This window comes from Xylona heveae, assembly GCF_001619985.1.
Source record: "Xylona heveae TC161 unplaced genomic scaffold L228scaffold_7, whole genome shotgun sequence".
In the NCBI taxonomy this organism is placed as follows: Eukaryota; Fungi; Ascomycota; class Xylonomycetes; order Xylonales; family Xylonaceae; genus Xylona; species Xylona heveae.
Window position 1 is genome coordinate 245,220 of NW_017264199.1, and position 16,872 is coordinate 262,091.

A 16,872-nucleotide genomic window follows, 5' to 3' on the forward strand; every position below is an offset into this window, starting at 1 on the left:
AAAACTTTCCCCGTGGTGAGAAGACTTGCGTCAGGTGGGGTCCGTTTGGTGGTGTTGCCTTTGCCTGCGGCCCGGTAAAGACTCCGTTAGTTCCCGCCACTACGGCCCGGATTTCAGCCTTCCGCCTGGCCCTATGCGGGGCCCTACTGGCGGACCATTCCATCGTCCACCATGACTGGGGTAAAGTGCAACTTTTCATCGTATATCCTGACGATCCCTCCCGATTATCCAGATTTCTTTACAAAACCAAATGTAATATCAAAGACTGGAACATGCATAAAGAACCTTAGTGCGTTGAGACAATTATTAGGGAGTCAATGACTTTGCAATTAATTGACCGTGCTGTTCATTCATCGTCAGATGGTACGTAAGAGAAAAGCAAGTATTACACACCTGTGGAGATTATATCCACTTTTTTCAAAATCCTATAACGATGGTCTTCCCTGCTCGCTGCGCTCTGTGCCGCAGCCTTACCCGAAACAGATATGCCACTCCGCAACACAGATCTGAACTGACGAATCTGCAGCGTTGCATCCTATCCACAGCACCTTATCAATGGTGTCTGACCTCATGAGCATCAATCGTTCTGAATCAATAGAGCGGGGTCAACATGAGATTGTGTTGCTCTACCAAGTTCCAACTATTCTCGAAAAAGAGAATTCATGAATAATATTAACTCTTTCTCGTATTCATCTTTGGCAGGGAATTTCTGCATGAGCTGTCTTTCCAGTGACGTGACGGACACCCGTGTCAGCTGTTCTGTTGCCGGCAATACCTCGTGGAAGATACAGCTGCCCCCCGTGGTATGGAGGCGTAGAGTGGTATAGCCAGGGCTTGTCAAAGTGCATTGAAGAAGAGTTCAGTCTTGACTCTTGGATTTTGGATGCTACCATTAGACTCAAGACATGACGGCTGTGTAACAACCTAGAAACACATGCTGAGATGGGAGGCTCTGCTGAAGCCGTAGAATGAATTGAATTCCATGCACTGCTCTGAGAATATTCATTCTGCTTTGCCATTCACACATTGGCCTTGGAGTGTATATAAATTGTGGATATTTCCGCTCCTGGCTGTCCATCGAACATTTCTCCAACTCGAATTCTGTACCGTTAAGGACTAACAAATGCCAGACAGTCAAACCTCAGAAGATATAACATTGAATCTTTTTTTATTGCAATGAGCTAAGATATCTAATTGATTATGACATGGCCAATGCTATTCATACCCAGTACTCAGAGGCGCACCGCACATCATATACTATCATCAATCTATTACATATCTACCATGAAACCGGAAAATGGAGAGCAGGAAGTTAGAATATTCAGAACGTGTTTGAAAAAAAAACCCAGCTCCGCAAACAGATTGTACAGATATTCTACCACCCACGGGAAAGGGTCAATTCTACATTTATTGACATTTGAGTTTCTCAAACTATAATACTAGATAAGCATCGATACGACTGCGGGGAATTTATCAGCGGGCATTCAGCGAGGGGATGAAAAGAGCGGAAGAGGTTACGATTTCTCCTAGTACAATTATCGCTCAAACAGTATTTCCAGAGGCTAGAGCCAAAGGCTTCCCTCACCAATCACGAGTCGGAAGCAAATGCGCGAGAAAAAAAATGTGGCTAAAGTTTAAACCACATCCACAAGCCATAAAATCAATGTCTACAGATGACAGGGTGGACGATGTGCAAGAACAAGATGTGGCTGAGCCAATAGTTACATCTTCGATTCTTACCACTCACAGCATACAATATATATTGAGACAAGCAATAGAGAAAGGACGAAGAATTAAGCAAAGCCTGAGCCAGGGCCTCGGCACATTGATTCCATAATCTCATCAGTGGTCACTGTTCACGTTATCCAGCTCTACTGGATGAAGGACCAATTTGATAACGATGGGCATTCTGATTTCTTCAACACCCTGTCAATCGATGGTCAGAAATGCAAGGACGACGGCCGACAGATTAAACCACTGACTGAACCCGGGGCACCCAAAAGCGCCAGAGTTCAGTTCAACTTACTACTAGTCAGTACATTTCTTGTCAATCTACACTCTTCAGAGATCTACATGAGAAAGCATATTGAAACTTGTTTAAGGATCTTCGGTGCGTTCCCACTCTGCTCCTGTCCATCCGTGGCAGGCGTACGACATCTCTGATGGGACCCAGACTTACTGCCCCTGCTCACGCTCCTCTCGACTTCTCCGGCATCATGGTGGTGGCAGATATCCCACCATCTACGCCTGCTGCTCCCGTGGCTCCTCCGGCTCCTCCTGTTGCTGCTGCCACCAATATGGTGGTGGCCATCCCGCCGTTCTGCCTGTACGCGCACGGGACTGTTGCTGACAGGCCGGATGCCCTCACCCTGTATCGTATGGGGTCGAACGGACAAGTGTTGAAATTGCCCACACAGAGGTGAGTCATGCCCCGTACGCTGTTGATTGACTTTACTGACTGTGTGTAGCTTGGTTGGTTTGTTTCTCGGGTATCAGACTGCCAATTGCTGGCCTGTCTTGGCTCAGAGGTCTGCATTTCTTCTCCCTGGGCTGTACGCCCAGAGCAAATTGAAAGCAGGCAGCCAAGCTACATTCAGGCATTGCTTGTTCAGGTGAGTTGTACGCTCTTCCACATGTGTGTACGCTACTAACATGTGTATAGAGTCGTGGTCAATCTGTGCCTCTCTGCGCTGCCTGTCGTGGTGCTGGCCGGAATCGTCCGGTTTTCGTTGGTTGTCGAAGTTGGAAAAGATGCTAAGAATCTACAGGACAAAACGAATCCACGAAGGGCCGTGGAGGTAGGGATTACCTTCCCATTAAGATTGTACACTTAAACTAACTTAAAGCAGGGCGAAAGCACTCGGCACCTGAAGAGCAACAGCATGATTACACCAAGGAAAACCTTACATTTACAGACCCTCTCGCAGACACCATCAATAGCGCGTACCTTGGTACGGTGTTGGTTTCTATTGACAAGTTGAACACCAACTGGGGAGAAGGACTTGACGCCAATCGTTCTCTTTCCGAGTCCCAGGTAACGAACCTGGTGAAGATATTTACCCAGTCAGGTCTCCGAAAGGAGGAGTTCGAGTCTAGCCAGACGCCTATGGAGGGGCCTGTGCAAACTGCATCTGGACTGACTGTGCAGCCAGGTGCATGCACCGTACGTACTATCTCCAGCTTTGTACACACTTTATACTAACTGGTGATAGATGACTTATTGCTGATACAGTGCTTTTCTTGGCGTTGGGCAGGTGGATTGCTGATAGTTAGCTTAATGATATGACAAATGTCTGGACAGCTTTGCAGACATTGCAACCATGAGTCCATAAGTTCATGACAAATACCGCCAGGGAAATATAGGCTGTAGCCTGCAGGCTGTAGGCTGTAGGCCATACCCTTCCCCTGGACAAACACTTTGATTATAAGTTTAAAACTTTACTGTCTGGGGCAACGCAGACCGCAAATCGCAAATCGCAAATCGCAAATCGTCCATCAATGATATCAAATCTTGGGTGCTTTGGACGAGGAAACAAACCGTTTGACGCTCTGTCTTTACTCGAAAAGTCCCAATGGCTGTGGCCTGCGGGTGCGGAGTCATGGAGTCACGCGTCAGGATAAATGGTTTGAGGAAGTAGAGTCCAAGATTTCCCTTTTGGCTGTTTCAGGAGAGAGATCCAGAAGAATTACTGGGCTCGAGTATCGAGTATTCGCATGGCGGCATGGATTCAGGAGAAAGCAAATCGCGGTTGTCGAGATGCTGTTTGACCGCCACCGCCTGGACTCCTGGAGCCTGGAGCCTGAGAAGCGCTGGATGTTGGATGTCGCATGTTGCATGTTGCATGTCGCATGTCGCATGTTGCGCAAACAGTAAACACTAAACACTAAACACTAAACACTAAGCCTCAAGTTTAAACACTCAGTTCTACGTTGGAAAACAGAAACATTGGTATTCGGGAAATTGTAAGCTTGTTCACGGCATCGCTTCTGAAGTGGGAGACTTCCCCCCTCCCTCTCCGGCACGAACTTTCCCCGCGGGGCCATTGGGCGAAGAAAACAAAAAGACACGGACGTGGGCCGTGAAACCGTCGATTCGTCGAAGATTGTCAGAGGGGCTGATGGCCAAGGCGCACTACGTTAGGTAAATAATAGTAAATATGATGTATGGTCTATATATCTTGACATCGGTATATTGCACGTCTAAAATGATGAAATGGGAACCTGAAAAGTGTAGCGGAAAGTGATGGAAAAGTGAACAGATAATGTGGAAATTGATAAGGCAAAATATAAATGAGCATGGATTTCCGAGCCATTGGATGAGAGCGTAACACGACTATATAGGTATAACGCAGACTATACAGGGGAGGAAATGAAAAAGAAAGAGGAGACAGACAGGGTGAAAAAATAAAACTAAAAGAAAATGAAAAAAGAACGAATAAAAGCTCAACAAGATGCTAACAACGCCCAAAGCATTGTACAGTATACTACTACATTCCCGCCCATCGTTCCACAAACCTTTCCTTTGGTTTCTGTTCCTCTTTCAGCACCGTTTCTAGATCCAGTCCTGCCATTCCCTTGCCCACGGCATCAACGTCCTGCTCGAGCTTCGTGATCGCTGTCTTGACATTGTCATCCACGAGCGTGTAATTGCAGTGCTTCGAATCCGCATAGACTGCATCGAGCAGGATTTGGGCCGTTGCATCTGCGGCAGCTAAATGCTTGGCTAGAGCGGACGGAGGAGGAGCGGGAGCTGGCGTACGTGCTGACGCAGAGTCCGAAGCATTGATTAGTGCTTGTGATGATGATGACGACGACGGGGTAAAAGAAGACATTTCGGATGTGAACAAATGATTACGGAGAGAGGCCTTGCGCTCTGCGACGGCTGTAGAGAGCGCTGCCGCAAGCTCAGCGGGAGGCAAGTCCGGGGAAATGTGTAGTCCAAGGCGGCGGAATAATTGCTGCATCGCGGCTGTTCCTGTGGACGTGGGTTCTGGTCCGGGGGTCTTGAGCCCAAAGGTTGTCCCCATACGACTGTCGAATGACAGTGTAGGTGTGCTTGGAAAGTTGGGTGTGAAGCGTGATGTGTGACCTTTGAGAGGCGTGGATTGTGCGGCTGCAAAAGAGGAGGTCTGCCGAGAAAAAACGTCTCTAGTGTTTTGGGGTTTTGATGGAGAAGAAGACGTAATTCGATTCTGCGGGATCTCTTTAATTTGTGGCTCAGCTTGTGCGGCAATGGCGAGTAGGGCCGCGTGATGTGCATGGTGAAGCCGAGTATTGTTCGTAATGGCGTCGAGTCTGGTAATGAGATGCTCGAGAGAAGACGAAATCTAGGATTGTTAGCTAATCTCCCCGAAACAATGCCACACGGACAGCTAATTCTCCTATGAATACGGAAAAGACGTACATAGTCCAGCCCATCCTCGCAGATTTGTCTCCTCCGTTTATTCTGCTCCTTGATTTCGTCAAATATTGGCCGCAGGTAGTTCTCTTGCACCGAAATTTCCGTCAGGGAGCCAATCTCTTGATACAAGCTGTTTAGTTCAGCCTTGATCGCGTTGATTTCAGCCCGGTCCTCAGCTTCGTCCGGTGAAGCGTCATTATCTTGTCGTTGATTTTGACGTCCCGTCGCATTCTCGACCAGTGTTTCGAGATAGACCGTGTCCAGATGCAGGCGAATCTCTTCTGCTGAAAGACTGGCTGCCTTCTTTCCCAACTGAGCAATCCGATTCCTTTCTTCCCCACCGTCATCCCCTTCCGACAGGTCCAGTTCCGAAGCGAGCCTTTCGAGTCGAGCAAGCAATCGATCGTCCGCCCGGAGGGTCTCTGCAACAGCTGGCGGGAGCTGGGCCGTTGAGGTTTTCATTTGCTGCTGCATGACAGCAAGCTGCGATGAAATATTTTGCGCAAGCTCATCGCACTGCAGTCCACTCAGTCATTGTACGTCAAAATCCCTGCAGATACTGCCGGAAACTCTTACCGCCAGAGCAACATGTTGGCTCTCAATCGCATGTTTCCTCCGTCGCTGTGCGTTTGAGCGATTGCAGGCTTCGCGATTTTCCCGATTTCGCTCTTTGAGTGCTTCTAATGATTCGCGTTGCTTTGCAAGCAGCTCGTTCTGTCGTTCTATCGCCGCCGTGGAGGCGTTGAGCGTCTCAATCGTGTTGCGAAGATCATCTTCGAGGACGGGCCGGACGGTTGACAGATCATTGCTTGCGAGGATCCTCTTCACGGCACCAGACCGCTCAATCTTCGAGAAGCTACAGAGGAGAATGCCCGATATTAGCGTTCGTTGGCAGAGACGCGTGCTGGCCACATTTGTTTACGTTTCAAGCTCTTCCTTGGAAAGGAGGGTTTCGGGGCCCAGATATCGTTCCACCCACTGCGTGACTGATGCATTAGTTTCTGCAGAATCAAATGCCCATTGCACATCGTCTCGTGTTAGAGAAATGTCGTGTTCACGTAGAGCCAGCAGAAGCTGGTCAACTGGTCGTTCTCCCATGGCCTTTGCTCGAGAGGATGTTGTGTTTAAGGTGGTGTCGCTGTAGGTATCACGTGTAAACAGCACTACCCGGGTCAGGTAACCGTTGACTAAAAATTTAAGCAAAAATACACCAAAGACGAGCACAAGCGCCCAAACCCTTTACATTTGAATTAAGAAAGGAAAAAAAAAAATTATATCCAAGCAACGCTGCGATGAGGAGCACCCGAATCGAACGGATAACCTTACGATCTGGAGTCGTACGCGCTACCAATTGCGCCAGCCCCCCGGCTGCTCATTGGATGAGAGAGTAAATGTCGAAAATCGGTATATAAACCAAGCTCTTGGACCCACTATCATGCCGATGCCGCAACGACCGTAGTTATGAGTGTCTATAGGGTTTCATTAGATATTTCCAGAGCTAGCAGCATTCGGAAATCATTTTCTACAATATTCTTCTACAAATTGTTTTACTATAACTTCTCATGTACAAGGCCGAGTCATCTCCGGTCGTCCGAAGCAAATGGATGCATGAAGCTTAAGCACAGTAGAGCCCTGACATGACGCCGCCTCGGGCGTTGGTTCCGCAGCTCCGCTAGTTAAAGCAAGTCGAGCTAAATCATCCTTATCGGCCAATCTCCCCCTCTAACCCGCATGCCCGCAGTACAAAAAGTATTCCCCACGGCGGAAAAATTTTGGAACAGAACACTTCACTTGTCATGAGTTATTGCTCCTCATAAATATGGGCGAGGCGTATGGATTTCGACTTCAGCCTATTCTCGATGATCTCGGCAGCGCATTACTTCTTGTACGTCAAAAATGTCCATTGGTGGGAATCACCATATATTCACGTGCCCTGCTAATAACAGACATAGGTTGCCAAGCTATCATGGCAGCGCACGTTGAAGGCATGGCTGTATACCCCTATAGGAGTGGTTCTGATTATGCTTGCTTGCTTTGGTGTCAACCAGTTGATCGGACTTAGCTCCGTGGGATTCCCTGCATCTGTGGCCTGCATGATTGTCTTGTTCTTTGCCCTCGTGGCCTTGGATTTTGTTCTGGGTGAAAAGAGAACACGCGCGTTGATTAAATTGATTGATATTCCAGTGAGTCCTGGATTGGTTTGCAGCAATATGCAACCATTACGCGCATTCGTTCATACAGAAAAAAGAAAGGGGATATACACGGATAGCTTGCTTATTCTTCTCCTTTGCGATGACAGGCAGGATGGTCCCTCCGCTTTATGAGCATCTTCTTCACTCCTAGTTTCGTTCTTCTACCTCTTTCTCCTTCCATTAGCGGAAAGGAAATTGGTCTCATTGTAGCTGTATTCCGTACGTTCATGTCCATCCAAGTTACCCTTCCCTCCATGTCTCCTATATCCGTGCAATATCGCCCAGTCTGACACCACATTCACGGACAGTCATTGGCTACTTTGTCATCTTCTCCGCAACCGCATACCTTGCCCGAGGCCTGCAGCTTCTGCTTGGGACATCCAAACGCGCCATGACCGAGCGCGCCGAGGAAATGGGCCATGAACTGGACGAGATCCCCATATCCGAACGACATCGACAAGAATCCAAAGACTCCCAAACCGCATCAACCTCGACTCTTGGTCCGCGTCTAGCCAGCACGCAGCCGGAGCAAAGCACTTCACTAAACACCCCCATCGGCGGCGCGGACGAGCATGACCCCGAACTGGAAAACCCTCCAGAACCCGCGGCAGATATTGCCGCTCCACTACGGGCTCAAGATCCTAGCACGATTCGTGGCACCGGTGGACCTCCTGCCCACGACGACATTCATACTCGTGAACCGTCCCCACCTCGAGCACAGCCACGCCAGGACCCGCCGCCACTTACACGCGCTCAGCGCTGGGCGACGTTCATCAACAAGTACCTGGACACGCTGACGTACTTGACCCTAATGATCTTCGTGGGAATCCCAGTATACTATGGCGCCGGATACGCAATGCCGTTGCATCTCCCGCTGAACGTGTTGATGTATTTCAGCGCCATGGCCATTCCTCCAAAATACAAGCGCTTCCTGCATCCCGTGCTTGTCAGTTCTGGGTTTACTATTCTCGGAGTCTGGGTCCTCGCGCTCATCAAGGGCAATAGCTTGTTTGATGGACTGCATGATTACTCGACAAAGACAAAGTATCTCCAGTTGTTTGATGGCAAGCATGGCATCCGTGCACCTGGGGGGGGCGACATCTTTAGTAGCATCCTGGATGTCAGTATTGTTGCATTGGCCTTGCCCATGTTTCAATATCGAAAGGAACTTATGCGACATGTAAGTCAATGTCCTTTTACATACTCCAGGATCTTGACAATGTTAATTTGTGCAGTTCATCTCAATCACATTCCCTACACTATCGCTCGGTGCCGTTTCGCTCTTTCTTTATCCCCTTGTCAGCCATGCAGTCGGCATTGCTCCCACGCGCGCCTTGTCATTTTCTTCTCGAAGCTTGACTCTCGCCTTGGCCATGCCCGCTACGGCCAATCTGGGCGGTGATCTCAACCTCGAGGCCGTCGTGGCCATTATGAGCGGAGTCATGGGTGCTCTGATCGGAAACACTCTATTGAAATGGCTCCGCATTCCAGAAGGTATGTCCTTGATCTGTTACTGTATTCTCTCTATCGCTCTGGTTCTGTATTCTCGCCATTCCTTCATTTCTGTATTTCTCGCTCTCTATTCCTGTTTTTTCTCGCTCCAACCCCCACCGACACACCTCTGCTTTTCGCCAAACAATCCCTTCCCCTTCTGCCCTGCGCTTTTATCACCAACAACGCAACGCGAAAAAAAAAGAAACAACGCCTTTCCGAGATCAAAAAAAAATTCATAAAAATCAACCTGATGGTTTGCTGCATGGAAAAAAAAAATAATAAAAAGGCAAAAAGCAATGGACACACGGGGATTTGAACCCCGGACCTTTCACATTTGCATTTCAGGTTAAGTCCACCATGCGAAGCGAAAATCATACCCCTAGACCATGTGCCCTTCGGTTGTTAAACTATCACCCATATTGTCCCTTATTAATCCCAAAACGTCCCTCACGTTTACTCTCAATTTTCCGCAGTTCATAGTTATTATTGTCCCTCTACGCAACGTTGGTTTCTTTTTATCACTTACTATTCTTCCTGTTCTTGAATTTTCTCTTACAATCGGTTTCTTGCAAATATTCTACAAACGATGCAATAGAAGAGCTAATCGTATGGCAAATGACAGACGACTACGTCACCCGCGGCGTCACGCTGGGCGCCAACTCATCCGCCATTGCGACGGCCATGCTGCTTGTGACTGACCCGCGGGCTGCAGCACTATCGTGTCTGTCCATGAGTCTGCTTGGTACGATGATGGTCGCGCTGACATCTGTGCCGCCTTTGGTCAAAATTGTTGCTGGCTTGGCCGGAGTGAATTGAGTCGATTCAAGCCGAGTCAACTCGGTCAAAGATGATGATGGCTGGGGGCTGTTTGATACGATCACATAGTCCGATACGTTCTTTTACTTTGTGTATATAAGTAGGTGATCTACAAATTACTCATGTATGATGAAAGGAAAGGGGGGAGGAGAAGATGTGGGGGATGGAGGAGCGGTAATCGCTTCTCCTCCTTGAATGTCCGTATAGGTACATCAAAACGTTTGACAAAGGAGTGGAGAGACAAAAGGTAACAGAGGTGGAGTTGATGAATAGAGGATCTTATTGTTTGCTTAATAAAACTGTTTATACCTATGTATACTTCTGCCAAGCTAACATGCTGTGTAAGTAGAAAGCAAGGATATGGTAAAATGAATATTGATATGCCTTAATGGACAGCGGCATATTTCTGCTAGCCCGCAACGCCACGCTATTCTGTGAACGAGACTGAAACAAGAAGATATTTCTGCATGCAATAACAGGACTTCCCACTTCTCATTCTCTGTTTTGAAAATTCATCTCCAAATAATCGAGTATAGTCTATGAGGAGCCCTTGTGCGATTTGCTCTTCTGAATAGAATACTTCTGGAGAGACTAACGAAAGAGCATTCGTAACTTTTCAGGGGCCTCTGTCTCTGGTTGAGTATTTGTAGAACCTTCCTTAGGGTCTGGATAGAACCAGGTGGTAACAGCAATGATCAAATAAACTAAAACGCAGAGCGCACCCTCAAGATAGTTGCTTTTACCGTCCTTGAGGAAATTACCCACCACAATAATCGAAAGAATGAACAGAACAATCATAAAAATTTCAAAGTTGAGGTCCATTTCCTTGTGCAGACCCCATCCAGCCATGACAACGAGCGGTGCGTTCAGAAGAGCAGTCTGGATAGTAGCGCCAAGAACGTGAGCGAGTGCAAAGTTCATTTGATTGTCCCACGCTTCGTCCACGGCGGTCAAGTGTTCGGCAGCCTTCTCCACCAATGGGACTAGGATCAGACCAATAAAGTTGTCGCTCACGCCGCGTTCTTCCACTAGGTAGTGAATCTGTTCGACGAGGAAAACAGCATGCATCGAGACGCAAGCAAGTGCAATCGCCAACGCAATGAAGCATTCAGTCAATGTGAGTTTGTCTTTTTTCAGGTCCCGGTGGCGATCCTCGTCGAGTTCTTCATCTTTTTCCAGAATTTCGAGATAGATGCCGTGGTGGGTGCGCATTTGAAACCAGACGTATCTGATACTGTCAGTGTGATCCCAAGGAAGAGAGCGGGAGAGGATAGAAGAAAAGTAAAAGTGACAATCCAGAAAGGATTCGATATGAGCACGTACATGGCAAAGGCAATAAGTAAGAAGATCGAAGTGATTCGGCTAATGGTCAGGACCCTCGAGCGGAGTAAATCGTTTGGCATAACACCGTCTAGCGCAGTATAAAAGGCTGACGGCACCATAAGGCCCATGCCTGCCACCAAGAGCAGACCATTGCCAACCTCGCTGATGGCCGGGTCAAATGTCTGCTCATCTCGACGGAGGCCGCCGGCGAAAAAGCAGAAGCCGAGACAAAGGAGCAGGTTGGCTAGCATTGAACCAAGAATGGCTGCTTGGATCACAGGCTACACGGTAGTTATCAGCATAAGATGCTCAGCATAGTACAGGCCATGGCTCAAGAAAAGTGGAACTAACAATCAGATTGTTGTTCTTTGAATTGTGAATCAAGACCATGAACAGGACAATCTCCACGATTGAACCCAGCGTTGTCTCCAGCATTACACCAAGGACCTTGGGCAGCTTGCGAGCAAGCTCCTGACCACCAAACCCAACCAAATTCGCAGCGGGAACCATAGCGACATAATTTAGAATGAAAATCCATAGATGCTGGTCCGGGCGAGCAAAATGCTAGTCAATCATATTAGCAATTGCGCGGGCAAAAAAAGCTACGCGAATTGGTTTCACCATTGCAATAGCCACTGGCACAAATGGCCATAGAATATTGACAAGCTTCGAGGCAGTGCTGGTGCTGCGGAAGACAATCTTCAAGAATTCCCATGGGTGGATGCCTTTTCTTCCGCTCTCGCCGTCTGGGTGGATACCACGGGTAACTTTGTGGCCATTGTGATTAAACCTGGGCAGATGCGGAACATGATGATGACGGTGTTCGGGTGAGCGAGCCGTCGAGGTAGATCGGTGTGGAGGGGTGATAACATCGTCGTCAGGCAGCTTGGGCTCAACATTCTGTCGGCTTGCATTCGACTGAGGTCGGTGAGCAAGAGGCATTCTGAACTCGCCAGTACTCGTCAAATAATCAAAGAATTTCTGTTCGAAGACACCTCTTTGATATTCGAGTAGGTGGTAGAAGAGAGGACGGTGAAACGAAAAGCGTGAAGTGTATGGAGCGCGGTATTGAGTTCGCGTCGTAAAGTAGCTAGACACGGGATAATTTTGGATATGTACAAATTATAACGCAGACATCATTCACAGCAGCCGAATAAAGGCAAAAATGGAAATGCGATGTCAGATAGGATGGAGGAAAAAGAATAAAAAGTTGAAAAAGGTCTGGCCAGAGGTGTTTCAGGGGGGCAAGATGCGGGTGGGGGACCCCTTCGCCGGGGAAAAAATCCCCACAAAGTCCTGGAAACCTTGCTGCATCTGATTTTCGCCTGGGAAGAAAGCGCCTGATTTTGCTAGGGATAACTTTAGTAATGACATGCAATGATAACACAAAAAGGCGGCGTTAGAGGGGACACGGCAACGATCCAGTCAAGCATCGTGGGCGCGTGTGATGGGGTCTTGGCAAAGAAGCCGGGCCAACGCCATCTTGGCAGAGAAGCTGCAGAGCGAAGTACTCGCGGGATATCACTATTCAAGACCTGTTAATACATTGCGTTACCGTTGTAGGACACATGAAATGCAAACGTGCATTTCAAATTCTTCCTATGGTCCACCATCTTCCTTGTGAAGAGTAAAGTAATGGGAGGAGTGAAGTGGAAGAAATAAATACGGCTCGGTCAGCTTGTTGGCTTATTCAGGGTCACTTTTGGCGGTGACATGGTTGGTCACCTGTAGCACGACCGAGGACTAAGCCTACTTGGTCCACACTAACTTTATCTCTCATTTTGTAAGCTCTTGAATCCAAAAAAAAAATCCTTCCTTTTTCCTCTCTAATTTTTTTTTTATCGCAAAAATGTAACTTGAAGCTGTGTAAGAGACATCTCATATATTGTGCTACCATATTAAACTTCAAAAAACCTTTTAATTATTTACTACAGAATTACTTGTACTTGCCATAATATGTGTGCAGAATATTAAATTACTGATTTGTTTTTGTTTTCTTTTCGTATTTTTCCTACTCTACTTAACCTTTACTCCAGAAGCCAGTCCAGTTCTTTACTTGTGTTCCTATATTCAAGGTATTAAATTAGCTGAAAAAAGGTTCAATTATATTTTTTGCTTTACGTGTCTTCATTCTTTACTACGTATCTCATCCTGCATGATGAAGTGCGTGGTGGACCATGGAGCTCAGCATTACCTTTTATGGGAAAAGCTGGCATTCATCATTCTTCTTATAGATGCTAGTGATTTTATATATAGCATTACCAATAAGATCATCTTTTGAGAGAAACCTCCACAAGCATCTTCCTTGCCGATGCCGGTGAGAGCACTCATATTGTGTTACGTGGGAGAGCAAGGGAGGCAAGTGGACAATGGGTGACAGAATGAAAACCATCACTTTATCATGAGAAGACTCATATTTGCTCAAAGCATCTTGTTTGATAGCATTTCGAGCGGAGGTGAAATTCAATAGTTCTTGACTCCCAAAACTCCACAGCATCGTAATCTCTCACCAGCCGACCGACCGTCTCACCGCCTGATAAGTCAGGAATGGAACTGGCAGGCTGGAAGGATAAGCTCCCCTCGTCCCGCTTTTAGCGCCGAGGAACCATCAACCAAATACCGAATAATGGACCAAGTAAAACCCAGCGGGCGAGAGAGATAATTTCTCCTGGTGGATCCCAGGTTTTCCCTTGCTCAGCATGGCTTTCTATACCGCCCTACCGCCTTCCAGCAGGCCTAATAATCATTACTGCCGCACTACTACGGTGGATCCTTCTGGGGTCCTCAACTTCCTCTCGTGCCGCCATGGTCTTCCTTCCGTCATCTCTTCCTTGATTTCTTGCGCAAGGGTTGCGGAAATGCAATTAATTGATGCCTTTGGCTACTTTTAGGGAGAGCCTTGTGAGCTGTGCTCTGCTACGAGTCGTCATCTCGTATAGCACACAAAACACATAATTGTGTCTAGAATGATTGGCACATCTACGGCCGAGTACGTCCTCTTGAGGGCTTTCATCTTGATTCTTCAAAGTCTAGCCCCGCTCAGCGTCATCTACTGGATTCTTCGCGTTTTCCACGTATCCTCAGCGCTTCGACTGCCACCGTTCCTGGAGCGTTGGGCTTTGGAAGAAGCCATATTTTGCGTGACCGTCTACGCTCTACATCGTTTCTACCTCCAGCGTCCCGCCATTCATCCTCCTTTATTGTCTCGAGAGAAGCGCCGCGGGCTCGTGAAGCTGTGCCATGAGAGCATTCCTGACCTGGGGAACTACATGTCAAAATGGTTTCTAGACGCTCCACTGGAGGAGCTGAGGCGAGAAAATGTGAAGGAATTTTATCGCTGGGCCTTCTTCAGTAGTGCCCAAGAAGACCCAAGCACAGAGGAGGAGGTCAATGAATACGTCAACGATTTTGAAGACCGAATGGGCCATAAATTTAGGCCAGGGCGTGCCAACGTCAAATGCCTGCGATTGACATTTGAGAAGGTGGATATGCTACACCGAAGCTTAGCGTGGTATCTGGTGGGTGTAATTACGTCGTCCTGTTGTTGTTCCACCATGACGTGCTGACTTATCGAAATCAGCTGATATTCATCGTTGACAATATTACCTTTCTGTCATTGCTGTACAATGGGTTCCAGTACTATCGTGGTTCAGCGAAAAGGACCTTCGCTGTCTTTCCGCCTCGACCGCAAAAGCTGCTGGCCAAAGGTCGCGCACCTGTGAAGAATATTTCTTACTTTTATCGTCCCCATACTTCTCGCTCCTGCCGTCCCATCCTGTTTCTACATGGCATCGGCGTGGGCCTTGGACCCTATGTCAAATTCTTCACTGAGCTTGGCAAGAACAGCGCTGCCAGCGAAGATGGACAGATTGGGATTCTCGCCTTGGAGATTCTCCCCATTTCATCTCGCATTACCCTCCCTGTTTTGAGGAAGGAGGAAATGTGTCGGCAAGTTCGGGCAATATTGGAGTATCATGGATTCGATGATTGTGTTCTCGCAGCCCACTCGTAAGTGATCCCGTGGCCTCTCTTGAAACGAGCATCTGTTGACCCATGTGTGTCTGGAAAAAGTTACGGATCAGTAATTGCAACCCACCTCCTCCAAGACCCAAGCGTGTCGGAACGTATCGCGTCAGTCGTTCTTGTTGACCCTGTCTCGATATTATTGCATCTCCCGGACGTAGCGTACAATTTTGTAAGTGCTGGCTTTACGATCTTGCTTTTATTCGAACAGGATACTGATCGCTTTCCTTTGCAGACTTTTCGCAGGCCTAGAACTCCCACCCAATGGGTTCTATGGTTTTTCGGATCCATGGACGTTGGAGTCTCTCACACCTTGCATCGCCACTTTTTCTGGTCGGAGAATATCCTCTGGAAAGAAGACCTTGCAGGTCGAAATGCATCCATCTTTCTTTGCGAGCGAGATTCAATTGTCAATACGGCGCATGTCCGGGGCTATCTCGAAACTTCTGGCTCGTGCTTAGAAATTGATGCCGTCGACGACGGGCTCGTCTCAACGGCAAAGACGACAAAGGCGGATAAATGTCTGAGAGAGAACAATATCAAACTCTTCTGGTGCACCAAGCTAGAGCATGGTGAGGTGTTTGAGACGAAGCTCTGGAGGAGTCTGTTGGTAAAGGAAATGCTCAAACATACCAGACGAAAATCAGAGTCCTCAGCACCTTAATGAGCGGCTCTGTCGCTTTGGCGTCTTTATCGCGGCTCTTACGCTATGACCTAGTGCTGCTGACAAGGCCCTGGGTCAGCCTCGAGCTCAGAGAGGCCTACAGAGACTGAGATCACCTGCGCAGCCGTTGAAGGCGAGCGAATCCACGCCAGTTGACGGGCAACGTCCTCACGAGCTTTGATCCGACAGCTAGATATTTTGCTGAATGAAGATAAGCTCGACGAAATGAATGGATTTCTAATGTATTCTTTGACTTACTAAGGTTTGCCAGTTTTCAATGTTCATAAATGCATCGGGGGGACACTTGCATCGATATAGGTAAACATATGGGCGTTGTTCTGCGGAGTTTAAGGAAAGCCACTATCTTTACGCACATCATAAATCAATGATGCATAGCTTAGACTTCTAGAAATAGAATTTTCAGAAAAGGGGCCAAGGAAGATAAGGCAATATAATCCAAATAGATTGTTCTTTATAACCACCTCTTTCTTATGTAAGATGTTTTCTCTCGGCGTAGATTTGGACTTGCATCAAAAACAGCGTCTACCACAAAGAGCATGATAATTGAAGCTCAATGGATGTCCAGGACAAAAAATTTTTGTAAAGCCTCTCAAGAGGCTAAAAGACCCAAAAACCCAAGCATTCTACCTTAACTCTCCTCGTTCCTCCACCACGCTGGACCCCGGTCCAATCTCCAGGTTCAAGATTCACTGTCTACAGGACAAATTGCTATTGGCCAACCACAACATTAGCCTTCCTAATTCGGCCAATCGTTTAAATTATCGTCGGACGTCGTCGCAATCTTTTGTCGTCGCGATGCAATAGCGATCGCGATCGCGACCGGAGGTCGAAAAGTTGCCATTTAATCTACGGCAACAACGATAAAAGGATACGACGGTAAATTTGCATAGCCTGTCCATCTGTTATATGTCTACGACAGGCTGTCGTGTTCATGCTAA

At 47.6% G+C, this 16,872-nt stretch overlaps 5 protein-coding genes and 2 non-coding genes across 7 annotated transcripts; 3 read left to right on the forward strand and 4 right to left on the reverse strand.

Moving 5' to 3' along the window:
• Window positions 1–2,216: 2,216 nt before the first annotated feature.
• L228DRAFT_269017 (hypothetical protein) lies at window positions 2,217–3,227 on the forward strand (the record flags this gene model as incomplete). The annotated part of the gene is made up of 5 exons (XM_018335225.1): window positions 2,217–2,419; window positions 2,469–2,612; window positions 2,663–2,798; window positions 2,858–3,163; window positions 3,213–3,227. The coding sequence occupies 5 exons, from the start codon at window positions 2,217–2,219 to the stop codon at window positions 3,225–3,227; spliced, it is 804 nt and encodes a 267-aa protein (XP_018187102.1).
• Window positions 3,228–4,162: 935 nt separating this feature from the next.
• L228DRAFT_283697 (hypothetical protein) lies at window positions 4,163–6,499 on the reverse strand (the record flags this gene model as incomplete). Its single annotated transcript, XM_018336135.1, has 4 exons — window positions 4,163–5,327; window positions 5,405–5,917; window positions 5,978–6,257; window positions 6,324–6,499. The coding sequence occupies 4 exons, from the start codon at window positions 6,497–6,499 to the stop codon at window positions 4,488–4,490; spliced, it is 1,809 nt and encodes a 602-aa protein (XP_018187103.1). The 3' UTR covers window positions 4,163–4,487.
• Window positions 6,500–6,694: 195 nt separating this feature from the next.
• Window positions 6,695–6,767, reverse strand: L228DRAFT_t94. Its single transcript has one exon. It is a non-coding gene; the product is annotated as a tRNA-Trp (tRNA).
• Window positions 6,768–6,837: 70 nt separating this feature from the next.
• L228DRAFT_283698 (hypothetical protein) lies at window positions 6,838–10,182 on the forward strand. Its single transcript, XM_018336136.1, has 6 exons — window positions 6,838–7,286; window positions 7,354–7,584; window positions 7,701–7,812; window positions 7,902–8,773; window positions 8,829–9,087; window positions 9,710–10,182. Exons 1-6 carry the CDS (start codon window positions 7,221–7,223, stop codon window positions 9,901–9,903), a joined length of 1,734 nt encoding a protein of 577 aa, XP_018187104.1. The 5' UTR covers window positions 6,838–7,220; the 3' UTR covers window positions 9,904–10,182.
• On the reverse strand, window positions 9,385–9,481 carry L228DRAFT_t93. Its single transcript has one exon. It is a non-coding gene; the product is annotated as a tRNA-Ala (tRNA).
• Window positions 10,183–10,494: 312 nt separating the features above from the next.
• Window positions 10,495–12,168, reverse strand: L228DRAFT_211919 (hypothetical protein; the record flags this gene model as incomplete). The annotated part of the gene is made up of 4 exons (XM_018329917.1): window positions 10,495–11,131; window positions 11,227–11,507; window positions 11,578–11,790; window positions 11,848–12,168. The coding sequence occupies 4 exons, from the start codon at window positions 12,166–12,168 to the stop codon at window positions 10,495–10,497; spliced, it is 1,452 nt and encodes a 483-aa protein (XP_018187105.1).
• Window positions 12,169–14,192: 2,024 nt separating this feature from the next.
• L228DRAFT_212025 (hypothetical protein) lies at window positions 14,193–15,913 on the forward strand (the record flags this gene model as incomplete). The annotated part of the gene is made up of 4 exons (XM_018329924.1): window positions 14,193–14,744; window positions 14,807–15,234; window positions 15,298–15,421; window positions 15,485–15,913. The coding sequence occupies 4 exons, from the start codon at window positions 14,193–14,195 to the stop codon at window positions 15,911–15,913; spliced, it is 1,533 nt and encodes a 510-aa protein (XP_018187106.1).
• Window positions 15,914–16,872: the final 959 nt, after the last annotated feature.

What these genes read in the sequence shown, in the direction of transcription:
- L228DRAFT_283698 (XM_018336136.1), top strand. Translation starts at nt 7,221, where the DNA reads ATGGGCGAGGCGTATGGATTTCGACTTCAGCCTATTCTCGATGATCTC. An exon ending in TCTCATTGTAGCTGTATTCC is followed by an intron (nt 7,813 to 7,901) that starts GTACGTTCATGT and finishes ATTCACGGACAG; the next exon opens with TCATTGGCTACTTTGTCATC. An exon ending in ATGGCTCCGCATTCCAGAAG is followed by an intron (nt 9,088 to 9,709) that starts GTATGTCCTTGA and finishes GGCAAATGACAG; the next exon opens with ACGACTACGTCACCCGCGGC.